Genomic DNA, 27,934 nt, shown 5'->3' on the forward strand with positions numbered 1-27,934 from the left:
ACTGAATGGACCTCCACTATAAGTTTGAGGTCATTGAACAAAAATGATAAATGTTTCCTGTCTGCACTGGGATACATTAGCCAAACACAGTGTGATGTTTTTGTCTCCAATTTTACTACTACATTGTTACCCTGTTTTAACCTGGTTGTAACATCTGATATCTGCCATATGTATCATATAAATCCACCAGTAACTGGACAGTAACTCAGTATTAAAGTTGCTATTATCTTTATATTTATGGATTGACCGGTTGCCAGTACGATCAGATGCTGAAATCTGCTGTCAATCAGGCACTGTTTTCTACACGGCCGGTACCTTAAGCAATGAAAGTGTTATTTACCGTTAAAATGATTGTAGTTTATATTAATAGATTAATCTTTTAACTGTTGACAGTTTAAATTGAATCTTCCAATTTGCTCTAGCAATATAATAGCCGTTCTTATTGTCGACCCTCGTATCGGTTCTGACACCGTTTAGTCACCGGTACCATTTTACTTGAGGCATGATCCCTCAGTCACATGCAGGCAGATATATATACAGAATATACACATCCTGCCTTAACTTAAAATAGAATTATAATAATAATTTATAGGTGTTATAATGTTAATTGTGAAATAAAAAGTGAGTTTTGTCACATTAGCAAAGTAATGAGAGGTCAACAGGCAGCGTGAAGGAGCTGATTGGGCGATTTCAAAGCAACGTGATTAAATCGTGCAAGAAAATAAGATATTAAAGTGTCGGCCTGAGAAGTTTGGTCCAATATAATTGAAAACATGTTATTATTTTTGGCTCAAGAAACGGATAAAGCAGAGAAGAAAAATGGAGAGAACATTTCGAGGAGGGGAGAGATGTGGGGCACTTCTACTCAGGAGAGTTCAGAGGGGGCCAGAGAAGCTGCAGACGGCTGCTCCAAATGGATTTTCCTTGTTTGTAATGAGGCTACTTGTTCTGCCGCCGCTGCCAGAGCATGTGGTGTTTCTGGGGGAGGTTGGATGGGGAGAAGGACAGAGATAGTGGCGGATGAGTGGTGAAGATGGGTGGAGGCGATAAAGGGGAGAGCAGGACGTAGGTGACTGTGGGGGGAGGAGGCGGAGGAGAGGTAAGATGGTGGGAGAAACAATCAGTTATTGCAGATAGTGAGAGGGAAAAGAAATAAACAGAGCGAGGGGTAGAAAGATATTTGTGATGGAAAATATTACAGCTGTTGTGTTGTCGAGGAGGAGAGTAATGGCTTGGTGGTCTTCCAACACTCAAGCTGTTAAACTGTGATGCCGGAATAAAGATATTGAGATAAATTGAACGCCATCTGGAAAAGTGTATTGATTTTTTTTCTCTCGATACTGTTCAGCAAATGAGCTGATTGAGTGAATCGCATGTGAACGTACTCCCACAGAAGAAAGAGGAGAAAAAAGATGTGTTGAGGACTTGTGCGTTTCCTTGGCCTTCGTTTTCAAACAGTGGTTCAGAGGGTTTTAAATGAGAAACATGTGAGAGAGAGAGAGAGAGAGATTCACCCAAGGCAAAACTCTGTTAAAGACACTGACCTGTTTTAGCTTTTCTTTGATGTGAATTCCACGGTTATGAACTCGTATTACCTCCCTACTCCTCCTCTCCCCTCCTCTCGTCACTGGGTCTCTCTCTCTCCCTTGGTTTTTATCCTCTCTTTTGTTCTCACTCACTCCGCTCTGCAGAAGAACGCCGTGTGTAATAGGACTTCTCGCCACCTCACATTCACTCCTTTTGTCCCCACGTTTTTTCATCTCTCGCTCTGGTTTTCATCGGTTTTCTGCGATGTATTATGGGTAATCGCTGGATTTTACATGTGTCCACACCCAAGCGTATATTTATTGCAAACAGTATTGCAGACCCCTCATCTCATCTGTTGGGGGAGAGGCTGGTCCGTCTCTATCAGTTTCAGATAACCTGCAAACAGATCTGTCAGGTGATGGCACATCTTATAATCTCATATGCCGGGATATCAACATACATGTCAGGTGTCCGTACACAGGTGGCCGTGACATAAGACGGGATCTGTGTTTTGGAAATGCATCCAGTAAGATGAGACTGGGTGAGAGAGAGTGAGGAGGTGAGGAGAGGGACTCGGAGTTTATGAAAGCACGAAACAAGGGCAGAGAACGAAGCAGAGGGAGAAGTCAGAGGCAGCTCACAGATGGTGAGCTGTCAGTGGCCGGCTGCGCTTGTGTGTGTGTGCAGTGTTCATACCATGCATATTTGCGCACGCTGCATGTATGTGTAGCACACGTCTGCCCTTGCTCTCTTGTGTGTATCCGTGCATGTGTGTGTGAGTGTGTCTGTGCCCTCTGAGTTGAGGAGCGGTGCTGTATGTGCACAGAGCTGTTCTTCCCAGATGGCCCTGGCAAACAGACACTGCAAGGCTGGCGGAGTTGGCACGGCGACGCAGTGCACAGTTGGCGCTGCCAGCCACCGTGCTCTCCCCTATGCACCGGGGCGAGGGAACCTGCTGCCAGCCACCTAAGCTCATTGACTGACTCGCAGGCTGTCTCCCAACCGACTTATTCAGTTGGTTAAAGTTGCTCTGTCTTTGTTTCATCTTCACAGAGCGGCCTTCTCACCCTGAATCATGAAAAACCTTCTGAATGTTCAAGACTCAGTCCTTCATGAAGCGGGTTACCGCACAGTGGCAGCGGATACAAAACATGACGTGACATCAGATTCCCGTCACAACATCGCACCTTGAGCGTTTGAAACAGTTTCAACTGCATTGTAATTACATTGTGTGGCTTCTATTGTTCCAGCAAGAGCTTTCATGTCTTAATTTCATTGTCAAATCATTCACAGTGACGTGTCTTAACACACTCCTCTGATCGTGCCGATCTATAGGCCTCTGCTGGCAGGCTGCCAGCACTGGAGGCTTTCCAGCGTAACGCCTTGATGTTTTCTCTCTGTGTGGGGTGAGGAAACAAGCAGAACCATACAAGGTTGAATAAAGACGGAGGATAAAGGAGCATATTAGTCAGTGTTTGTGTGTCAGACACTTGCACACAAATGCATATGTCAGTCTGCGTGTGGGCTTTGGTGGTGGCAGCGATATGTGTGTGTGCGCGCATATGCGTGGGTGGGGAGGACTTAAATGTCTTAAACAGGAAGTGTAAACTAAGCACAGATGTGTGTGTGTGTCTGTGTGTGTGTGTGTGTGTGTGTGTTTGTGTGTCTGTGTGTGGTATTGCAGTTGTCCGCTGTGTGTAAACTGTGTGTATGTGCCTCTGAGGAAGCAGCTGTGCAAGAGGCAGCGAGTGGCAGGTTGGAAAAGCAGAACTAAGACACTATGTGTGTGTGTGTGTGTGTGTGTGTGTGTTTTTGTGTATGCAGGGGGGGTATTTTGGCCACCCATCTGTGCAAGGCTATTTCGCTACTGTTTCTGCAGGCACACACACACACACACACAGTCTCACACAGACACACACACACACACACAGCACAGTGCCAGGCAAGCTGTTCACTAGCTGGCGCTGGCATCACTCCAGAGAGAGTGGTGGCATCCATCTGTAGCACTGGAGAGCGGCTCGGCTGCGTGTCACAGTCTCTCTCTTTCGCTCTCTGTGTCTCTATGTGTGTGTCCATGCCACAGAAAAGCTAAACACGTCGCGGTTGTCGCGATGATGCTGTTAGTAGTACCGGCGGTGGGTGTGAGGACAGAGTTCAGAGTTGTTAAAAAAGCTGCTGCATTGTTTGATGCCGAGTGGGAGGTTGGTGTGGGGGGGGGGGTCAGTGATCTGAGGCACCTCGTGCAGAACAAATATTGCAGCATGTGTCCCACAGCGCAGAGTTAACTCTAATGAAGTCTGAGCAAAGTTGTACTGCCCTGTTCTGAGGATCCTGGCTCCTCAGGGCTGAAAGCAAAAAGGAAAAGAAGAAATGCCAAGCAGTTACTATCCATGGCATGGTTACGGATATTTTATAGCAACATTTAATGGGACATTTTATTTATTTACATATTTATAGCATGTACGATATTTTAAGTATGATGGCACTCAGTGGAGCACATACCTGTGGCCCAGTTGTCCCATTTAATTCAATCAAATCACCCCAAATGACACACTTACAGATTTCAGTCCCCTAAATATGCCTGATATCGCTCATGAACAAGCAATATAATTGAAAACATAACCTTCTTGGCGGAGGTAATAAGAATCATCAATTTCCGCTTTTTCCGCCTGTTGTGCCGATACTGATTTTGTGTGCGTGCGTGTGTGTGTGTCCCTCTGCCATCTTCGTCTCTAGCCGTACTCTCAGCCACTCAGAGCCATTAGCAAACTAGGGTCACCATATCACACACGGCCTCACTGGGACACACACGCACACACACATGCACACACACATGCACACACACATACTATGTAATCCTGGAAATGCCCTGATGCGAGGTCACACCAGCCACCACTCTCCGGCTCCCTGCTCACCAGATGTGACTAAGACCCCGTTTTTAAACATCTCCTTCTGCAGGGGGAAAAGAAGGGATGGAGGGAGGGAGAGAGAGAGAGAGAGAGTGCAGAGGGAGCGTAAAAAGAAAAGAGTAGCGGTTTTCAGAGAAGGGGGTGGTGAAGGGGGGGGTAAAGGTTTTTTCCCCCACAGTTTTGCAAATCTGGTTCTACTTAGCCGAGTCCTGGAACACATTTCATAAATTGCAGACATATTTTTTCGGAGCGGTTTTGGGGAAGATAGTTAAGCGGCGGTAATTTCCAACACATGGCAGCCGTCATGTGATATTTTGAAAACACCAGGCAGACGGGTTGTTCCCTCCCCCACCGGCCTCCCCCCCAGGAACCCTCCCTGCCTTACTGTTAAACTCTGCCCTCTTTTTCTTCTCTGTGCTCGTCCTCTGCCTCTTTGGCGTTTGATTTCCCCATCTGTCTCTCATAGTCGCTTGTTATCTCTCGTTTTCGGCCTCCTTTCTTTTTCCCAGCGTCCTCACCTCCCTTTTCCTACCTCGTCCCTCTTTCTTGAACTCTGATTTTACCGCATGTGTTTCATCCTTTCATCCCCTGCTGTTTTTATACCCATCACACACAATAACTGCCAGCATTGTCTATCTCTCCATCCAGCCATCCGATCCGCCGGGCCTCCATCCTTCAGCTCTCTCCACATAGTAAAAGATAACCGACATGTAAAACACGAGGGCCTTAACTGTCTGTTGAAAATTGATTTCGCTCCAGATGACGGGGATATGATTCCTTTTATCGTGGACACACACACACACAGATATAAATTGGTTGCAGAGAGGAGCTTCCATCTGGCTGAAGGGGGGGCAGAGCAGGCAAACAGATACAAATTGCCACTTGGGTGCATGTGTGTGTCTGTGTGTGTGTGTGTGTGTGTGTGTCAGTGTGTTTGTGTTTAGAGATGGACTGGATGCATCAGTGATTTCAAATTGTGCTTATGCTACAAGGGTCAAGCTGTTCATAGAGGGGTCTGTGTGTTCTTGAGCCACTTACATTGACTGCAGCAAAGCTTTGTGTTCTAATGCATGACTTACAATGACATTTCCATTTATCCATCGACCTAAGAATTCCCTAGAACCTTTCATTGTTAATGTTCGTATTGCTAAGGGCCAAAAGAATGAGTGAATGAGCACTCGCACGCACAGCGCTCGTTGCATGCACAGGATTCTCTTCGTTAGGTGCTGCAGCCGTGGGAATGGGCGGCTTTGTTTCTCCCAAGAAGAAAGCAAAGTTTCCTCTGATGACTCGTCCAATTGGCCTGTTTCACCCATCCACCATCAAACTGAAATGTTTGACCTGCGAATCAAGTGCCAGTCTGCAGGCATAACTGCAATCACTAACAGGCTTTGCAAAAGTAAACATTAAAACTAGATACCTTTTTTAATATGCTGCAACTATATCATCCCTCAGCCACACAGCAAACTGTATATGTGTATATTAAAGTATTAAAGGTAACCCTGCGGCTGTGCATGGAGCTTATAGAGCATGTGTCTTCAGCATTAGGATGTGCATTGAGCGTTCTGTGTGACTCGTCCTCCGCTGGCACTGAGTCCTGTCTGGGAAAACACCCAGATCCATTTGGGTTCACTTGGCCCTGCGTCAGCGTGGCATCAGAAATCAACCAAACTGTTGGAGGAAAGTCATTTTCAGTCGGCTGCCTTCCATCGAATGGACAAATAGAGCTCACCAAGGCTTACGTCTGATTTATATACACTTTATTTTCCCCGGGAAAACAACATTTGTGTCATTATATTGACATCATGTCGTTAATGGCAGCAACAGCTGCAGCTTTATTCAAAAGCACATTTTTGATAGTTTTCTAAATATGTTGAGCCGTGCTTTGGAAAAATGTCTATGTTTCAAAAGCAAATGCTTCCTCTTCCTATCTCCTTCTGTCACTGTGCATATCATCATGTTTTCTTTACCTCTAACTCGCCCTGACCCTCTTTCTTCCCCTCATTCACCCACTTGCTGTATGTTTTCTTTTTCCACCACCCGTTCCCGTCGCCCGTCTTTTTCTTTTACAAGACCCTGTAGTTCAATTTTGCCTGGCAACAAGATGTGGCAGGAATCGGTTCGATTTGAGAGGACGTGTAACGGGCACCGTGAATCATTTTTATTGTTCCTTAACACTTGCTTCCTCTCCTCCTCCCTGCAAGAGAGACCTTATTTTAACAGATGGGTAAAACAGACATTACTATAAATCCTTTTTTTTTTCTTTTAAAGAGTGAAGGGCTCCGAATGTTATTCACAGCATATGTTTTATTGTCCAGTGTGTGTGTGTGTGTGCGTGTGTGTGTGTAGTCTGAGATGCTCTGCAGGATTTGTATGTTCAGTTTATGTATTTTTGTGTTTGTGTGCATATGTGCTGGCGTGTGTGTGTTAATGTTTGTGCGATGGAACAGATGGTGTTCAGACCTTTGTGTGCGATTGAGAAATCTCCTTATGTCTTTGCTGGCTTGAAAAAGTGTAAATACACAATGTGCGACTGAAGAGAGAAAAATACAATGCTCCAGTGATGTGACTGTGCCATCGCTCATTCACTATTATCCTCAGTCTGTACATATGTCTATGTATTTATGATATTTGGTAACATGGCGCCATAAATCGAAGCAGAATGGATGCAAAACTCTTGAAAATCAGAGCATTTAGAGGGAAAACACTTATTTTGGATACTGCCGTTTCTCACAGATTATTCCTCTTGTGATTCCTCTGTATAAACAGTTATTATGCAGCAGTGTTTATTCTAAAATAAGATAAATAAGATGGCCTTTTTTTCTCATAGTAATTCCTCTATTATTAGTTGGACCTTGTGAACGAGCCATTTTTAAGAAAACCATATTCCCTAATGTAACATATTCTATAAAATGACTGGTTGTGGGAGATGAAAAATGTGATGCTCTCAGATCAGTGGAACACATTAACTATTTAAACATTTAATATTAGTTGGTACACGTCCGCAGAAAAGTTTCTTTCTCCTTTGACAAATTACCTCAACTTATTCATCATAAAAAATAGTCTTATTAAAGATTCCCTTGAGTCCCGAGGCTCCATCTCTAATACGTTTTTAAAAAATGGCAAACTTGAATTTTTTTCCATCCACTTTGATTGAATGGACTGCGATGAAGACAGGAACATCAAACACCAGGGGAGCTGAGCTTTGAAACAAACCAACATCAATGATTGACGAGAGAGATTTGAAAAGAGATTTACCAGGTAGTTGATCACATCCCATGAAGTAACATTTAAAGCCATGATATTTGCGTTAAATAAAATGACATCCTCATTACCGGAGGCTATTCCACACTGTGCCCAGTCGTTCACTGTAATTTTGTTGGGTGATGAGATGGCGCAGCAGTCGTAAGTGAATGTGGAGCGTTCACTCGGTAGGAATATTTGTCTTCACAGAGGAGAAAGAGAGAGGGATGGAAAGAAGGGTGGGAAAATGAGAGAGAGGGCGAGAACGTGTGGAGGAAGAAGAGAGGGAGAAGTCCAAAGGGACAAACTGATGGTGGTACAGCTCTCCTCTGCATCCTGCATCTGCTGGGGAGGGAAATAAATGAGATGATGGAAATCAGATCTATGTGTGCGTATGAGAGAGAGAGAGAGAGAGAGAGTTGTGTTGTTTTGCTTGTAGTGTGCACATGCATCCTTGCAGTTCCGTGTATGTATTTGTGTGTTTGTGGGTTTGCGGTAGGGTGTAGCATCCATACATCTTCTTGACAAGCGGGTGGAGTTTGATGGGACATGCTCTGCATACTGCTCCATCTGGCTGCCGATGAAGCTGTGTGTGTGTGTGTGTGTGTGTGCGTGCATGCGTGTGCGTGTGTGCGTGTGTGTGTGTGTGTGTGTGCTTGTGCGTGCGTGTGTGTGCTTGTGCGTGCGTGTGTGTGCATGGTCTAGAGGAGGGGATGATGGAAAGAGAGGAGAGAGGTTACCACTCTTGCATACCGATAGATTCCTCTTGTTTCTCCGCGTACGCCGCCTGAATCTCAATCGCCCCACCTGTCCCTCAGCTGTGCTCTTCAACACATCCCTCCTCTCTCATTCTCTCCATTTTTTTATCCCTCCCTTGTGTTCATCCCCTGCTCCCTCTCTCTCTCGCTCTCATCTGTACCCAGCACACAGAGGATTCACTACAAGCCGCTATCGCCACCATCTCTGTATCGCTTCATCTATTCCATTACCTATCCGTCCTGCTCCCTCTCTTCCCACATTATTGTGTGTGTACATATATGTGTGTGTGTGTGTGTGTGTGTGTGTGTGTGTGTGTGTGTGTGTGTGTGTGTGGGGGGGGGGGGGGGGGGGGGGGGTATAACACACCCTGAGGCACCATCTTGCACAGACATTGGCACGGTGTGGACATTACCGCTCAATTCACAGGCTTCACGCAGCGTCAGTGCCTCACAGTTGTCACCTGAACGGCAACGAATCAGTGTGTGTGCTGGAGGTATTATGCATGTGTACGTTATATGTTTGTGCATGTGTGTGGGCTTTTGTGTGTTTGTGTGTGTGTGTGTGCAGGGCACGAGTGGGTCACTCTCACGCACACATTTTTCCATTTAACTCCATAATGATGATATCTTATGTCTGACTAATACAATCTTGTGCTCGCGTAAATTGTTTATGTCACAGCCGCCAACTCTGGAAAATGCACCCAGCATGATTGAAATCCATTGTCGTTTTGAAGAATGGGATTTGCCTGTGTGAAGTACTCTCGAGTGGCGTATTACTGCCACTGTTATCACATCATTTTCTGGGTCTCCAATTGTATGATCACAGCGCACGCACACGCTCATGCAAACACATACGTATACGCACAGAAGCAATTGGAGCTTATGAAGTGTGTAATGGAGATTGTTTGACTCCTGATGATAGACTTTGAAGTGATTGTAGCCTCTATGAATAATATAAAACACCAAGGTTAGGCAATGTTGTCCTCATTTCTCATGGTGATTTGAATATGAAATGACCTCCTCGCTGTGCGCGTGTGATGATGAAATGCATAAGGTTCAACATTGTAGTTCTGCATCGAGCTAAAGTCCTTTCGGTAACATTTTGAACTGTTTCTCGGGACCGCGTTCCTCCCAGATATCGTTCATTGCAGCAACCTTGTTTTAGGCGAGTGATGTAACTCGCATGTAACCTTAGAAAAGGCGTGCATCACAAGTCAGCGGGGGGATAAAAATCTCCTTTCTTTGAGCTCGGCTGAAAGGGGGGGGGGGGGCGCACGAGCGGGAGGGCGAGAAAGGCGAAGAGGGAAAGAAAGAGAGGTTTTGCAAACATCGAGGATCACGTAATCACGGCCGATGCAAACGGGTGATGTAAGTGTGAAGACATCCCTGTGAGTGGCAGGTGGTTGTCCAGGGTTTCTCCTCATTTCGAGGATCGCTCTGTGAGCCAGAGACATAGATTGTAAAGAGATTAGGGAAGTTTCAAACAAGAGTCATTTGAACTTTTACTTACTGTTAGCAAGGAGAGGAGACGTGAGGGTAGTTAGCATATTCAAATTCTTAAATTGTATTATTCTCAACTGCTACAAAGAGTGAAAGACAAAAACTTGGCAGACGAAACTGGTGGTTTAGAAACTGGGGTGGATTGAAAAATAAATCCGAGGGGCACAAGAGAGTTGGGAGCAGCCAAAAAAATGGTGAGAACCTGCAGGGATTTACACCCAATGATTTCTCGCTATACGCAGGATGCTGACAGTGGTGGCTTCGTGTCCGTGAAACAAGTTCAGCCTCATCCCTCAGGGGGAGCCCATAATTCAGTCAGATATCAGTGTAATTACCTGACACACACAATATGATAGCGGGATAATAATGCATTTACTGAAGTGCCACTACAGCCCCGGTATTCTCATGAGTTTGAGCCTCCCTCAGTCCACCTGTGATACAAATATTTGCACTAAGAGTTCCGCTATGATGCTCGATGAGAAGCCACGCGCCAAGTGGCTGTTGTGAGGCTTAAATCACCGTCGACCACGGCGCGATGGTCAATGGGTTTGGCATCTCTCGCCTGCTTGGAGTGCACAAGATGAATCAACACACATTTGGGAAGCTCTCCTCTTCTTTAATAGCCGGTTGCTGCCTCTTCAGCAGCCGTCCTCACCCTCTTCAATCCATTAATTCCTGGACAACAGCACTTCTGAGAAGTCGTAAAGCGAGTTAGGCAAAGTCAAAGCACTCATCGGGCCCCTTTCCATTAAAGCTCCTGCACGTCGATATCTGCCCGGTCCTGGAATATCACCATCCTTCGCTTACAGTGTGCAGCTGATGGGGCGGTAACAGGGCTAATAAATGGACGACAATAGACGTGCATTTAAGTTCAGCCATTAACGTTTAACAGGTGTATTACTGTGGAGGAGACGCCGGGCTTTGTTTTCAAGGTTGTTTAAGAAGGCTGGTTTTTTTTTAGTTGAATTATGCATGAAGTCGCTTGCTATCGCCGTCAATCAGAGGCCTGTCTGACACATGTCTGTACGTATATATATTTTAAGTTTTAAGCCATATTTGCTCATGAAAACGCCAAATACACAGTCCTATGTGTTTGCAATAATGTGCTCCACTTGCCGGGTGTATTTCTTATTTTTGCCAAAGAGGATAAATTACCTCGTGGAGGGAGTATTGCTATTGATTCAAGTGGCACAGTAATTGCTGAGTGAATGGTTGGGTGCAGCCCTTGTTGGTTAGTATGAAGACATTGATTTTATTCTGCTTATAGTCTCTGCAATGCCCTCAATCAAATCAGAAACAGAGGGCATGGTGCTTATAAATCACAAAAGTGTGTGTGTGTGGGTTTGTGTGTGTATAAGAGGGGGAATATTGCCTGTGTGTGTGTGTGTGTGTGTGTGTGTGTGTGTGTGTTTGCCGTTTGCATGGATTTCCCCACTAATTCATCCTTTATCCTTCATCTTCTTCACCTGAGGGACTGCGGATGAGTTTCAAATGCTTTCTGGGTTTATGTTTTTCTCTCATCTCTACCCGGCGACTGCCATCCGACGATAACACTGACCCAGGTGTTAATCCTCAATTACAAGCCTGCAACCAGACTCATCTTTCCATACGGCCATCGGGCTCCTGGTGCCACGTGGGAGTTCAGGTGGATCGCAAGTCCAGAATTTTCGTTGGGATATTTTTTTTTGCCTCGCCTTCAATGTTTCAGATTGACTTTTTCATCTTTTATTGTAGAAAAAAAACGTTTTCAAATGATAACACCCAATGGAATATAGCTCCAGCCATGTCTTTAAAGACCCCCCCCCCCCCCCCCCCCCCCCCCCCCCCCCCCCATGTGCCACCCTCGGGACTGCCGGACGTCAGTGTCTGATTTCAAATTGCCTCGTGGTGATGTGAGTCATTCACTTTATCCGTTTCCTTATCAGGTCTCGAAGATTAATTATAAGATGATTTGGATCCTAATTATATCTCCCACTCGCTAACAATCGACGATGTCCACTGGGCCCAGAAATTACCGCACAATTAGAAGAGGAAATAAACAGAAGTATGGAAAGCATGAGCTCAAAGATCAATTGAAACAGGATAAGTGCAACCATGTGCGATACGGTGACTTCTCCTTATTTAACTTGGGCTGGTTAAGTATATACATATACGGTCTTTGTGTTTGACTGGAAAATGATGAAGTACCTTGGGTGCCGTCACCCGGCCGTCTTTCTTTTAATGACCTTGTATTTTCGTAGATCATATTTTCAGCAGGCACACAGGATGTGATAGCTGGCAGCCAGAGGTAAGACTATATGTTTCCACTGGCCTTTCTGCTGAAGCCCGAGTTTATAAAATAAATAGTCGGATCCAGACTTTTTTTACTTTTTTTTACCGGGGTGAAATTAGAGCAGTAAACCTTTCTCAGTCTGGCCAGGTCGCGAGGATGAATGTGTGTGGAAAAAGGTAGCGAGAGGGGGAAAAGCGCAGACAGTTACCAAATGTGCAGCACAGTGGGTAGACAGTTAGAGGTTTGGACAGTCGCTCCGTTCTCCGTGGCCTCCCTTCATATTTACTCCTCTTTCACCTCCATCCCTCGATCCTCTGCTTTCCCAATCACTCCAGTTTTTCCACTAATCTGCTCTGTGTCCGTTCATGCTGCTCTCCGGGAATTTATCGCTTTCCCCTTCACATTTCATTCCCCATGTCCAAGCTAAACCTTAACATATATTAAGTGGGATGCACTTACATTGATATATTCATTTTAACTGTAGAATCAAACATATTTTTGGGTCAAACCAAACCTTAAAATTCAACCTTTTCTGCCTAAACTGAAGCTATTTGCAGCTAATAACCCTGAGAGGTTTTTATTTTGATGTGCTGGGAGCCAGATAATTCCCACCTTCCCAGTGACTTTATCAGTCGACCCCTCCTAGCACGGCACCGGAGTGTGCATGGTTTGAGGAGGAGGAGTGTGACCTCTGTCTGGAGAGAGGATGGGATGGTTCTTCCCTTTTCTTTTCCCTCCTCCGACAGAGTTTGAGTATCTAGCTCGGGTCGCGTTTGCCTTGAGGATCTTTGGAGGCTCTCTAGGACAAAAAAAGAAATCCACAAGTTTTAACAGGAAAATATCCTCACAACGACATATCACTGCATATGCATGTGACCTTTGCTGTTCCTGAACGTTTTGCTGCTCATTACACTCTGATAATTGGTGTGTATTTTCATATCATGTGTTTGTCTCGCAGTGAGCTCGATTGTTTCCTTTTAGGGGTCAACATGTGGAGGAAACAGATCTGACCCCCAAACGTTCAACTCAGTAACGGAGCTGCGGAGTGCGCTCTATTTCAGAATTTTCACTGACATCTCCATCTCTCGCTCGCCTGGCTGCTAAAGCCGAGCTGGCGTGACTAAAGTACTTAGTCACAGTGCACCTCGGCAGCAGCGAGCGAGGCAGAGTGCTACTGAGGCTCGGGCCTAGCCAACAGGCTTAGGCTATCCTGTCTCCCGCGTCAGTATTTCTCTTTCATTTTGTCTAAACTTGGCAGCGTGGAGGCAAACAGACGGCACAGAGGAGCACTCACATTTAAGTTGTCTGCAGTGTGTTTTTAAACACGCATGACGGCACGAACATTGAGGGAGAAAATGCAAACAAACACACGTAAAAAAAACCCAACAGGATGCATGTTCATCACGCAAAAAATGCATAGCCACCAGAGGAATGTGTGACTGGGACCACCCTGATTAATGAGTGTGTGTGTGTGTCCTAATGATTATAGCTACAAGTTTCCAATGTCACTGATAGTACTGTTGTTTCTCTCGCTGCTCCTCTCTCTATGTTTCATCCTCCACCCTCTAAAATCGTTCTTCTTTTCCTTTTTCTTTTTTTTATAATTTCCTCCTCACAATGTGCCACAGAGACAGTTGATAATGGACTGTTGACTCTGCGATAGGCCTGTTTGTTGTGTGCGTGTGTGTGTGTGTGTGTGTGTGTGTGCACGCGTCTTATCCTGCCCAATACAGCCCTCACGCCGGGGCACCGCTCTGATAATGTTGTGTTGCCGTTCTCATGCGTTTGATGTGGTTGGGTTATCTGCTGAGCACAAAGCAACTTAATAAGGTGACAATGGTCATGTAATCGGAAAAACAAAGTTTGGTTTTCGATGGTTTATCTTTGACATATTTCTTATGAGTTATTAGGTTCATGTCCTTTTTTTTAAATGGAATTAGTTCACGAAGAAGATGCCTGTCTGCAGCGATCCTGTCCTGAACAGATGTGACTATACTTTCCAGAGATACAAGCATTAGGGGCACAAGTGTGTGTGTGTGTGTGTGTGTGTGTGTGTGTGTGTGTGTGTGTGTGTGTGTGTGTGTGTGTGTGTGTGTGTGTAATGAGCACTGCAGTCGTTAGCAGGGGAGGGGTGGGTGGGGGGGGGGGGGGGGGGGGGGGGGTGTTGTCGCCACCCTGTACAGCGGGCATGCAGGATGGCACAGATGGTGGTGGAATGAGACCCGCGCTCGCTGCAGATTTACACTCGTCTCTCGGGCGTCTGTCTGTGGGTCTCTCCCTCCTCTCTCTCCCATTTCTCATTTGACAGTCTGAGCATAATGCATCAGTGTCATAGTGGAAAGACATATGATGTGGTGAGCCATCTATTTCCACATCTAGTGTGTGTGTGTGTGTGTGTGTGTGTGTGTTTGGGACACCTTACAAAAGCGTTGTTGTTATATTAAATCCTGCCACTGCGGGAATAATGATTTAGCTCTTGCTGGGATGTGTTGCCTCGAAATGTTGTTTATTCCCTGTGTTTAATTGTCGCGATTGGTTTGTTATTATAATCTTTTTCCTTTGCTGTCTTCTTCCAGATCGCACTGGGAAGCGCTCCACCATGCCCGACTCACCTGCGGACGTCAAGACACAGTCCAGGTTGACCCCCCCTACCATGCCGCCCCCACCCAGCACACAGGGAGCACCACGCAACAGCTCCTACACCCCCACAACCTGTGAGTAGAGACGGGTTTAGAGTTCTACTGTATGTTAAGGGTTGTGCAATAGAGCAGCAGAGGTGCATGTCACCCGGGATCCTTATAACGCAAACAGTTTTAAAAGGTGAAACAGAGCAGATAAACACGTGCCCTCAACCCTGTCTCCTCGAAATGATGTTTCTATTCAATTAATCTGCAACAGCAAATATGTAACATGGTAAAATAAGTGCGAACATATGGTTTTTGTATCAATTTAATGAGGATATATTGTTAATTAATGTGTTTGACAAGTTGCAAATTCATTGATACTGAGTATAATCCGACAAAATATCTGATCTTGCGGAACAGTGACTCCAACAATCTTTAACTTTTTTTTACAGCCATGTTAAGGTTAAGAAAACATTGTGATCTTTTTGTGAACATTGTTTAATACAGAGAAACTTCACAGGGACAACGCAGACACACTGACACTTCAGCAAAACCACCACCTTTCCATAACCTTAAACCAAAGTGCTTTTGTCGCCTGCGCCTCACCACAGTCGTGGCTGTGGGGGAGAAGCTGCGGTGTGATGCTCATGCACTGCGTACGCATGCTCTCCACCTCAACCACCTGCTGGCGACTCTGCTGCTGTTAATAAATGTGGGGACTCGTGCACTGAAACATCTGAATCTAATCCAGCCAACGTTTATCACAAAACACATCTGCTGTTGCAGTTTAGTTCTTATAGAAAGCAGGAGGCAGGGTCGCGTACTGGCACATGCAAAGATATATGATGCTCAATGGTATCGTATGTAAAAGGAAACATCAACATCACGAGACGCTCTTTACAATTTGCATTGAGCTTTTTCCAAATCGCTGTCGTTCCCAGCAACTCCCCCAACAAGTTCATCAACGCCCACGCTTACAAACCCTTGGAGCTTTGCCACGACGCGAACACAGGCCGTGACGAGCAAATTACACCCGGGTATTCACTCCGAAGTACACACTTAACCACTTGCATGAAGAGCACTAGAATCAAAGAATCAAAGGCTCCGTGGTTCAAAACCTTCAATTCTGCATTTGCAGCGCTGCTCCTCTGCAACAAAGGCATTATTTTGTTCTCTTTCAGTCTCTTACTCACCCTTTCTTCATCTCTTGTTACTGCTTTCTCTTTCTCTTTGTATCCGTCTCCCTCGCAAACACTCACACTCCACAATTAACGTTGGGGCTTCCGTGCGATGAGAGAGGAAAGGCCCAGCTCTCTCATTACGCATGCCGAAGGTTTTAACAAAGCAGTATGCTTTGATTTCCACCCGACGTAATTGTTACCAGATGCAGTTTGAGCATCTCGTCTCTCTCCTCTCTTTACAGTGGCGGCTTTGGACGGCGGCCAGAGGGGGAGTGAGTGGATCGCTAGTCAAAACCTAATCTCATTAGAGAGAAAGCTTTATGCCGCCTTGTATTTCTTTGTACACCAACTCCCCCCATAGACACGCGCGCACACACAACACACAAACTGCTGCCGTGCGCTGGCAAGACGGGGGGTCACGCTGTCCCCGCTTGTTTAGACTGCAGGAAAGGAGGGGGAGGGAGAAGGAGGTGGAGCGAGGCAACGTGTCGCCAAATGCAGAAATATGTTTTTAATGAGAGGATGCCGCAAAGGATCAAACAAGTCGGGATGATTGGAAACAAATGTTGAGTATTGTGAATGTTTTCAGTGGAATGTAAACCATTTGAAATCAGTGGTTGAGTCTCCATGACGCTGACCCATGTTGGTGTTAGCCAGTCTGGGTTTTAAGTTGTATCTCGTGATTTATATTCGGCAAACAAAAATTCAGAGTTCCCTTTGCACAACAGTTTGTTTCCATGGAAATGATATTTACCCAAAACATAATCGTTCTCATTTTGGCCGTCTTTCTCTTGATAATTATTATATATGTTCTTGACTCACGCAGTAACCAATGGCAGCAGCCACTCTCCCACGGCGCTCAACGGCGCTCCGTCTCCCCCAAACGGATACAGCAACGGCCCCAGCTCGTCCTCCTCATCCTCACTGGCCAACCAGCAGCTGCCGCCGGCCTGTGGCGCCCGGCAGCTCAGCAAGCTCAAGCGCTTCCTCACAACTCTGCAGCAGTTTGGCAACGACATCTCGCCTGAAATCGGCGAGCGGGTCCGCACATTAGTGCTGGGACTAGTGGTGAGTAGCTACTGTGTGTGTGTGTGTGTGTGTGTGTGTGTGTGTGTGTGTGTGTGTGTGTGTGTGTGTGTGTGTGTGTGTGTGTGTGTGTGTGTGTGTGTGTGTGTGTGTGTGTGTGTGTGTGTGTGTGTGTGTGTGTGTGTGTGTGTGTGTGTGTGTGTGTGTGTGTGTGTGTGTGTGTGAGCTGCAGTTCAAAGGGCTCATTGAGTGAAAGCTGACACCAGGTCTAACCTGGGCAGGAATAAGTGAATCAATTAGTGGGTTATTTGAGAATGACTCTGAACATTTGTCCAACGTACCTGAAGAGCCAGATGGAAAAGGGTTTATTGAATCCCCCAAAAAAAGTTTAAATAGTGTCAGGTTAGTTGTAAGTCACAGAGATGAGGAATTAAGCGACTTAACGCGGCTAATGAAAACCACCAGGGGGTTTATATTCGCTGTTTTATTTTCTTGCGCTAAAAAAAAAATCTCACGCATCTGCTCCTTCAGGCATGAGAGTAAAATAAACACCTGGAGAGATTTGCACATCTACTTTCGCAGCACTTTCTTCATCCTAACACGAAACACCGAACGTATGTTGTTGACTACAAAGACCGACATCAAATCACCAAACTACCATTTTTATGCACCTGATCCACTCTGGATTTAACTGTGTTACATTTATTTAAATTGAAATACAACGGGCACGAGGCGATAAGGATTAAGCTTCTTAATTTAACATCAAACCTGAGGTTGTGCAGGTTCCTGATAAACGTCTGACTCAGCCGGTTGCAACATTAAGACTTTAAATTATTTATTTGTAGTTATTTAGAGAATAAATATATTGAATTGCAATGAAAAAAAAATGATGGTTGTAGCTTTAAGAGGATGAAGAAATCAAGATCCAGAGAATAAAGACAGTGGGATGTTCGATATCAAAATGAAATAGCAATCAAAGAGTTTAAAAGCAACATGTTCAGTGTTCATAGAATAACAACTGGATCCATGAAATGTTCAAATTACAGCGTGTGCAGAGATGTTTTCCTCACCAGAGATTTCTTCATCAGTAAAACTGCAAAAAATACAAATCAAGCACCGCAAGACATCAAAATACATTCAATCAAACAGAGGCTTGATGAGACAGATGCATCTCTGCCGCCTCGCTGACACGGTTCTATCGAGGCTACATCACCGGGAGCTTTCGGTATAAAATACATGTGCAAATCTAAATATTTACCGCACGTCTGTGTGATCTGAGGAAAAATCTGAGCGGGGCGAGCAGGGGAATACAGAAATAGTGATTGAACGTCGTGCAGAACGGAGGAGGCGGAGGAGACGGAGGAGACGGAGGGAGGAATTCTTTTAATTAGCCACACAGAGCATAGCCTCCTTTTGGCTTCACCGTGTTTATTTTTCTCACCGTCTACATACGCACATGCCTCTCCTGTGTCCTTTTGGCTTGCACCCCCCCCCCACCACCTCGGTGTCTCTCTCCCTCTCTCTCTCTCCCTCCGTCCCTCCCCCTGCCTCATTGAAGAGAGTGACACTGTTAATTAGCTGCTTGTGCGCTGCAGAGAGGGAGGCTCGGGAGGTTTCACTAGCTGTCAAGAACAGCCCCGACGCAATCTGGGCGAACAGATGTAAGGCTGAATGTAACAAAATTCAGGTCTGGGAAATAAGGCTGTGAGAGTGTGGGGAGGAAAAAATAATATCTGCAGCTTTTTTTTTCTTTTTTTTGTTATGTTTCCCGTCTCGCTTGATTTTTTTCCCCCCTTTGTTTGTATTTTTGCTTGTTATAAAGCAGATTCTTCTCCCATGTGCACGCTCACCTCTTTCTTCCTCTTTCTTCCTCTTTCTTCCTCTTTCTCCCACCGTCTCTGCAGCTTCGGAATACTTCATGTTGAAAATTAAAAATAGTGTCGCTGCCGTCTTGTCAGGCATTATCGTGTGTGTTGCACACAATCAAAGAAGAAAAGTAGACCTTGCATGTGGGGGGGGGGCTGACAAACTGAAATCTATAACCCACTTTTAAAAACATACACGGACGTGTCTCCTATTTGTAACCATACACGCTAAATATACAACCTCCACCTCCCTGTCTACTGCCTGCTCCACTTCACGCAGGTATTTTAGTCACGTTGGTCGAGACAGTTAGTCTGAGGTAACACAGGCGAGGAGCATTATGGCACCAGTGTGACAGGCTCTCATAGACTGTGTTGATAAGGACAAGGATGCCATTACATGTACGCAACAGAAAACATGTGTGTGTGTGTGTGTGTGTGTGTGTGTGTGTGTGTGTGTGTGTGTGTGTGTGTGTGTGTGTGTGTGTGTGTGTGTGTGTGTGTCTGTGTGTCTGTGTGCCGATGTGAAAATAGACTGAAAAGCCCACAACTGCAATTACATTTTTAGACACATCAAAAAACAATGATGAAGTCCACTAACATTCATTATGAAATACATGTTTTCGAAAAAGATTATACTTGGTTTAAAATAAACACATATGTTTTTCAATGATGTGACTCCTGCGTTTGTATTTGTTTTGTTAATTGCAGGAGATGTGTGTCTTTGCTTTCTGCGGCTCTCTTCACTGTGGCCTGCACATGTGCTTCCTATTAGAAAAAAAACCAAAACGTTCACTCCAGGCCAGGATATAGCTTAGCTTCCAATAAGTAATATTATCACCTAATGCCTTCCACATGGATTCATGTGTTTTCTCTCTCTCTCTCTCTCTCTCTCCTTTAGAATTCCACGCTAACCATCGAAGAATTTCACTCCAAGCTCCAAGAAGCCACCAACTTCCCGCTGCGACCCTTTGTCATCCCCTTTCTGAAGGTACATATTCAAACTTACTACAGAGAGTCACTCTGCCTCATCAACCAAATCTGGAAAACATTTAGCCAGCACGTGCTATTTATATTCCAGTTTACTCCTTATTTTAGATTCTCTCTTTATCTCTCTCTTATAACTGTCCGTAACCTGTTTTTTCCTGTTTATCTGTTTCTCTGCAATTTTTTGCCTGTTACGTAATCAACCATTTTTATTTCTTTGGTCGTAAGCTGTTCAGACGTGTAACTGTAAAAAAAAGTCCAGAAAATGATGCTCTGACGGGTTCACAACATCAGAAAAATGTCAAGAATATTCAGACGAGAGAGAGGAAATCGCAGTGTTTGTGTTTACAGCACATCAGCACAGGCGTCGGCCCGCATTTCCGAAAAAACTCGTGAATCATGTTGACATCTTCATCTGCATCTTCTATTTGTGTCGTGTCAGTGTCCACTCGCTCGCTGTGAATTCTCTGGACGTCTTCCTGCTGTATTCTCACATGGACTCACTCAGACATTTTCCAGACAATTTACCAGGAGGGCTGGCAAGAAAAGTTCCGGAAAATGTCCAGAGCAACTGACTTGGACATTTGCATTCTCAAACACAGCCCCTCTGGATATTTTCAGGAATATCTCCAGATGTCATTGCATGTCTGAAAGCAGCTTTAGTCTCTCCTCTAAATTAAATACACAAGTCACACTTTTTTAGTTCCCTCTTTTTAAACCTAGAGTTGGCAACTTTTTCCTCAGATTATAATTTATCTGTTCACTGTTTGAACTGGAAAGAAGTATTTTTTTTTTTTTTTTTTTTTTGGAAGAAACTTAGCTTAACATGTGCTGGAACAGAGCAATGTGGGTTTGGCACGAGGACAACGTCCCCCTTTCTTGTGTTCGCTTTCCAGCCTCCTTCTTTTCTTTCTCTCCGGCTTTGTCATCGATTCTTCATCCCACTAAGCCACATTTTCAGCGCATATTTCCCATTTCCAGCCATTAACAAGGTACATTACAGAGGGCCGAGCACTCTCTTAAGCATCCAGTCGTGACCTTGCCTCAGCCCATTTGTTGCCGCTCACCTTGTTTCATTCACTCAGCAGTGCACCTCACATCTCTTTATTCCAGTCGGAGGAATAAATGAAGTGGGATGTTGGTTTTTCTATATCAGGTGAAATAGTGACCATTTTGTGTCAAGTGGGAGCGCACTCTGAAAGTCAGCATGATTTAAAGGGCTTACGCTTTTTTTTTTTGTTCAGTTTCCTTTCAATCCTCTTCTTCATTCCTCTCTCTCTTTATTCCTCTTTATCTTCTCTCCATCTCTTATCTGTCCCTCCGCACGCTGCCGTTTCCGTTTGTGACAGTCGTGAAGCAAATGTAATTTTAGAAGACAAGACATTGTGCGATATGTAATGTCTGTGTGCGTGCACGAGTGAATATGCAGATGTGTGCACGTGTGAGCTGACATTCACAAGCTTATATTATCCACCGAGGTCCTGCTCGGATGCGGGCGGCAGAAATTGGTCCCACTAGAACCTCCATTACTGGCTGTTAACAACACAAAGAGGGAGTGTGTGTCCTCGCTCTCTCCTTCCTCATGTCCTTCCCTTACCCTTATCTTTTTCTCTCATCTCTTCATCTTTCCTCCTAACTTACCTCCTGATTTCTCTGTATCCCATTCCTGTATCTGTTTATCCACTGTGTTCTCTCCATCCATCCTCCAGTCCCTCCTTCCCTCCTCATCTCCTCGCCAGATGGTTAGCGAATCACTGGGATGGCTGCGGAATCAAAGATGCAACTCTTTCTCTTTTTCTTTTTTTTTTTTTTTCTCCTCCTTCGCTCCTTCTCTGCCTCTCCCTCTCCCCAGTCTAATTTTAGTGTCTTCCCACTGCGGGGCCTTTAATGCCAGCTACCATATGGTAGCAGAGAGCGGTTGGAGGTGTGGGGGAGCTTTTATAGGTGCGTCAAAGCACAGCTGCAACAATGCGTGTCAGGGCTCAGACTTTTTCATTCCGCTAATGTTAGACTGAGCCGACCCTTCCAGTCCCCCCCCCCCAACATCCTCACCCACCCACCCATCCCACTCAACTCCTTTCCCCCTTCTCTTAATACTAAACCACAAATTGGTTGGGACTATTTACTGGAAGGAGGCAATCATAAACCGCACAGCTCCAGTGACGTGATGTGCTGGCGGGACGCCCGTCACACGAGACAACTGGCTTCAGAAGTATCGGCGTTGTCTCTGTTTTTCAAGTTGTGCTTTTTCGTTCCCGTCTTGGCTGTCGAGTGGTTTGTTTTTCTTGTGTCGCGCGGGAGTGAGAGACGTGCTGCGACACAGAGGAATAAACACATTTAGCACAAGAGAGAGCGGTGATAGGAAATAATTGAAACAGGACAATCCAGACGTGCAAAGGAGCGATTCTCCAGCAAATTACACAGTGAGAGAAAGATGATTAAGTGCAGTATATCCTGTGCGCGGCATTTTCTGATTTTATTTTTTCGGCTCCATTTGACAAAATGACAGTTCCAACATTTTCTCAATAAATCACCCGGAGCAGATTTCAGCCGCTGAGCGAACACTACTTGAGGTTTTCCCTTAATACAAGTAGATGTTGGTTTACCGTGACTGTACAGAAGCAGATCTCTGCACTTTGTCATGTGAAAAATGATCCGGTCTCGTCAGCGGTCTGCTTTACTTGACTCAGTCTTTTTGTTAATGCATCCCGCATCTCTGGCAATTAGGATGACCTCTAATTAATGAAAGATGAGTTCACCAGGGTCAAAGCAATCTATTTTATACTCTCTTTTTTCTCCGAGGGTAATTACGATCATAAACTATTAACGGACCATTAACTCAGGCAGGTAAAGTGAAGGCCAGTGTTTGGCATTTCCTTTACAGCCAATTACCGGAGAGAGATTTCTTTTTGTGATTATGAAACATAAATACCACTAAAGAAATCATGGTTCTGTTTTGAGAGTTTTATTTATGTAGTCGGCAAAGATTAGATTGAATAGTCAAAATTCATCAGCTAATGATGAATAAAACAAGAGGAAAGAAAAGGATGAAGGAGTGAATAAAATCCTAAATCAGGGAGAGGATTACAAAACTGGAGAAAAGGAGGAAAGTAGAAAATAAGGAAGAGACTTAGAAAGAGATTATGTTATTGAGGACAAAACAAAGATTAACGGACCTGAAACTTACAAAGATGGCCCCTCAAAGGGCTCCTGTGATGTACCTCCACCAAAATAGCCCCCCACTCGCATTCTGAGCCCGCCTGACGCAACACTTTCATCTCGTTGCTTCAAAATGCACCCCATCAGACGCGTTTGAAGTCGACACTCGCGTACCTGCATGACCCGTAACTCCGCACAAGAAAGCGGACCCCCTTGTTATGTCAAAGAGATTGAAAATCGCTGCTGCTCCTATAAAAAAAAAAAAGAAAAGTGGACCCACCGTATAGAGAAAGTGTTAATGCACCTGAGATCACAGGATGTGGTCCTGGTTCAGTGGTAATGAGCAAACAAGGGGCCGGATAACAGGGAGGAAATGGATCTGTTGTTACCTCAAATTGATGTATTCGGAACAAAATAACTGTAGAAAAACATTTTTATATATATATTATTATAATAACATGTTGTCTGGAAGCTTTGTACTTTATGTTCTTACTGATAGTAAAGTTTTTATGTGTTATCAGATATTGCAGTATTTCTCAAAAATAACCTCAATTACGTTTTGTAGAGCTTTACAATTTGAGTTGCACCAGTTTGATTAATTTTATCTTTCATCAATAACCTTTTTATATTTAGTTGAATGTATTTTTCTTCTTTTCACAGCGTAAGTTGATTTAATAACCTCTTGATCAATTTGTGTCTATGCACAATGGATTTGCATTTTATCTCTAAAGTTTCATTGCTATGTTTTCACTACAAGATCTGGCTACAAGATATTTTAGTACAATTAACTCAGCTCAGAATCTGAAAACAATGAACCTCTCAGAAAGAAATGTCTTTACTTTTTTACCTTCATCGAAAGACAAAAAATCTTTTCCTATACAGCAAACACTTTCCGCTAATAATCCAGTGCTGTTTCTCTTCGTAGGCCAACCTGCCGCTTCTCCAGAGGGAGCTGCTGCACTGTGCCCGGCTGGCCAAGCAGAACCCGGCCCAGTACCTGGCCCAGCACGAGCAGCTGCTGCTGGACACCAGCACCACCTCCCCTGTGGACTCCTCTGAACTCCTAATGGACGTCAACGAGAACGGCAAGAGGAGGACGCCAGACAGGTGTGTGAATCGGGAAGTCGCAGCCACTTTGGAAATTGGATTTTGGTGCCAAGTGAATCTTAATTTTGGGTTAGAACAAGGCAATAGTGTAATGTGTTCATGTATATGAGGGAAGAGTCTGTCAGAGAGCCACCAGGCCTCATGACGTGCTCCGTTGGACATCTCGGCTGCCAGCTCCTGGGTTTAATGGAGCAGAACTGAGGAGAGGAAGAGATAGGAAAGACCTGGATACACACGCACACACACACACACGCACGCACACACACACACACACACACACACACACACACACACACACACACACACACACCCTGACAGAAAAAAAGATAGGAGACAGCCGTGTCTTAATGTAAAGTGTGGGTGTATGAGCACTTCCTGGGTTGTGTATGATTCAGATTTCTAAATGATCTTTTACTTCCATGCTTGAAGTCAGGCCCCCCCCCCCTGCCAGATCATTACAATCATTTGTTGTCATGGACTTGGGTTATGACTCAATGTTCCCAGCTCTAATGGACGAGCGGTGAGATGTTGCCTTCCAGGAACACGCAGCAGTGTAAAAGCGTTTTGTCCTCTCTCCAACAGTCTCCCCCCCGAAGCAGCAGAAAATGAAAACAAGCAGAAAAGCTTTCCAGACCGACGTAAAACATTTGCATGGTTAAGACTGTGTGGCTCATTCCCAGGCCGCAGTGAATGTTGTGTGGTAGAAATGTGCAACATGACAAAAACACAACTGAAGAATCTGTATCCAGATTTTTACCTTTGCTATTAGATATGCACAACTCATACAAATACTTTTTTTATAAAGCATTAACTTCTTGGAAAGAAAGTGTGTTAGTATTTGTTGTGAGTTTGTGCCTCTGCTGCAAAGTACAATGTGTCCCAGGTCTTCTGAAATAAAGAGTAATTCCTGCGGGTCTAAAATTTTGAATACAGGCAGCGGGGAGGAAAATGTAATTTTTATATTTGCTGAGGGACAAAAAAGCTGAACGCAATATTAATAATTCTCACCTCTTTTTCCCCCAACAGTCAGATAGGCAGAGTTTTTCTGTAAAACCTGCATATTTGCAGGCCGTCTGGTGCATAGGGGAGCGAGCTTAGGGGAGATGTGTGTGTAAATGTGTGAGAGAGGGAGAGAATATATGGGGGGAGAGGGAGAAAGTAAGTAGGCATCTGTATTCAGCGAGAATATGTGGTGTGTTTGTGTAAGGGTGTGTGTGTGTGTGTACAGGAACTGACTATCCAGTGTGAAAGTGTAAGGAGGGTTCATGCACACCTCTGTACAGTTTGTGTGTGTGTGTGTGTGTGTGTGTGTGTGTGTGTGTGTGTGTGTGTATGTGTGTGTGTGTGTGTGTACCTAGGGAGATGGGCTGATAACACATACAGATGAGGCTCCAGCACCAATACGGCTGGCTAAGCACCTCTGCTTTCTGCTTACCTCTGCTCCGCACTCCCACTTATTGGAGCCCTGGTTCAGAATATTGGAATCTGAATGGGAATCCTTAATTACAGACAACAATGCACCGTCAATGGATCCTCATTAATACCGTGCACTGCAGAAACTAGAGCAGGGATATCACAGTACAATATGCTGAAAGAAAAATACCCATTGTAATACCCGTGTTCTGTAAATTCTCTAACAAAAGCTGATATTTTTGATATAAGTTGCGAGTGCACAAATTACCGGGCTGTGTACTGTAAAAGCTTGCATGGTAAATTCAGAATAATGCAGCGTATTTTTAGAGCATTACAGATCGGGCTGGTAAGTTGTTTCTGAAACAATTTCCATCTTGTTTGTTGAAATCATCTTCAAATCCCAGTCAGTCAACACATACTGCAGATGTTTTACAAGATGAAATGTCTTTACCATTCAAGGAGCCTCACACTGTGAGTCAAACGCACTCATTCATACAGTGCTTCTATATATAGTACTTACTCTATTTCACCATATTCACACTCTGAGACAATAAGGGGCTCAGGCTACTTCCACACTACGAAGGTTTCACAAGAAGATGGTGTTATCAAACTAAACCAATCTCTGTCCACACAAGCGTTTTGGCTCCGTATCCGTTTTAATCCCTGTTCATACTAACACGCCTGAAAACGCATATCACGTGACCTCACATGCTTGAATCAAAGCTTGTTAGCAGTTGTATCATTGTAAAATTGTTGAGTAATATGGACGTGGCCACAGTGTCTTGCCCAAGGACACTGACCTTCTGGTGACTGAGCGACCTGCTCCACCTCCTGAGCCACAGGCCCCTTAATACAAAACATGTATTTATCTACAGTAGATAAATTATTTGCGCCCACATTACGGCATTGTGTCGATGACGGCGAGCGTATGTGCATGCGTGTACTCCAGTGCCTGCAGATATAAACATTGTTGCAGCAGGAAAGCCAGGGAGATAAGAGTGTGGTTGGGGGTGTGGGGGGGGGGGGGGGTTGGAATGGATGGATGAGTCAAGGGAGGCAGGGAGAGACGGACGGATGGAGGGAAAGAGCATATGGAGAGCTGTGGATGAGCATTAGGAGCCCATAAAAACAGCTCATTAAGAAGTTCAATCTGTTCATCGGAGAGGGAGAGGAAGAGGAGAGGGGAAGAGAGAGAGAGAGAGAAAACTGAAGATAGTCGGGGGAGGTTGGCAAGATTTAACTGTGAACCGACAAAGCTAAGAACACACACACACACACACACACACACACACACACACACACACACGGACACACATGTGCAAGCATGCACACACACACAAACACACCTGGCCACATTAATCTTTGGAAGCAGGCTGACAAAAATCCACCTGATCCCCTGGAAGCTACTTGTGTGAGTATGTATGTGTGTACCTGAGATTTTTGTGAGCATACACACACACACACATTCAAGCTTTAGTTGTGTATGTGTGTGTATATATGAATGGCCATGTTTTCAATGAAAGGGTTTTCACGACGATTGCAAAAAAAACAATCTTTTATATGGAAGTTCCTTTGTCTGAGATTTAATTCCAATCTTTACTCTATCACAAAGGACCGGCACAGTTGTTGTGATGACATGTTTGGTTCTTTTCTGTAATAGCTCACAAACAAATTTTGAATCAGTTATTTTTTAACAAAATAGGTGGGATATCAACATCACACTGTGTGATGACTGTGTCCTGTCCACTCCTCTTCTTTTATTCCCTTTTTCTTTCCTCCTGATCTATTGACGCACAAGAAATGCAGCTGTCATCGCAAACAACAGCAAACAATTCAGACATATTTGGTCTGATATTTAGATCTTGTATTTTACTTGTAACAAGTTATGTTGTAGTATGGTGAAATGATTCTACATGCAGGTGTTGTCTCAGGATTCTTGCAAAAAATGTAAAAATCTTAACTATTGTCCCTCACTGGGAGAAAATGAAACACAAACTCAAAACTCATCTTCCTCCGTCTCCACCCAGAACCAAAGAAAATGGCTTCGAGCGAGATGGCGCCCTGCACCCAGACGTTCACCCCAACAAACGGCCCTGCACCATCAGCCCCGCCCAGCGCTTCAGCCCATCCAACGGGCTCTCCTACCAGCCCAACGGCCTGCCCCACCCGGGTCCAATCCCCCCGCAGCACTACAGGCTGGACGACATGGCCATCGCCCACCACTACCGAGACAACTACAGACACTCGGCCTCCAACCACCGGGAGATCCGGGAGAGAGCCAGGTCCATCGGTGAGGACGTGGGGAATGGTGTGTTTGTGTGATTGTGTCTGTGTGTGTGTGTGTGTATATGTGTGAAGAGAGAAAT

The 27,934-nt window shown here is 44.8% G+C and overlaps 1 protein-coding gene across 3 annotated transcripts in view; it reads left to right on the top strand.

The window, feature by feature from the left end:
- runx1t1 (RUNX1 partner transcriptional co-repressor 1) overlaps positions 1-27,934 on the top strand; it is a 56,858-nt gene that overhangs the window by 19,109 nt on the left and 9,815 nt on the right. For 2 of the 3 annotated variants that reach the window (XM_034599992.1, XM_034599991.1), the window contains exons 2-6: positions 14,786-14,923; positions 16,841-17,082; positions 19,804-19,893; positions 23,974-24,155; positions 27,596-27,858. In XM_034599992.1, coding sequence (XP_034455883.1) covers positions 14,786-14,923; positions 16,841-17,082; positions 19,804-19,893; positions 23,974-24,155; positions 27,596-27,858 — 915 coding nt within the window. Of the gene's footprint in view, positions 1-14,785; positions 14,924-16,840; positions 17,083-19,803; positions 19,894-23,973; positions 24,156-27,595; positions 27,877-27,934 lie in introns of all 3 variants that reach the window. The other variant, XM_034599990.1, reaches the window with a different exon arrangement.

Source organism: Hippoglossus hippoglossus, chromosome 11, assembly GCF_009819705.1.
Source record: "Hippoglossus hippoglossus isolate fHipHip1 chromosome 11, fHipHip1.pri, whole genome shotgun sequence".
Classification (NCBI taxonomy): domain Eukaryota; kingdom Metazoa; phylum Chordata; class Actinopteri; order Pleuronectiformes; family Pleuronectidae; genus Hippoglossus; species Hippoglossus hippoglossus.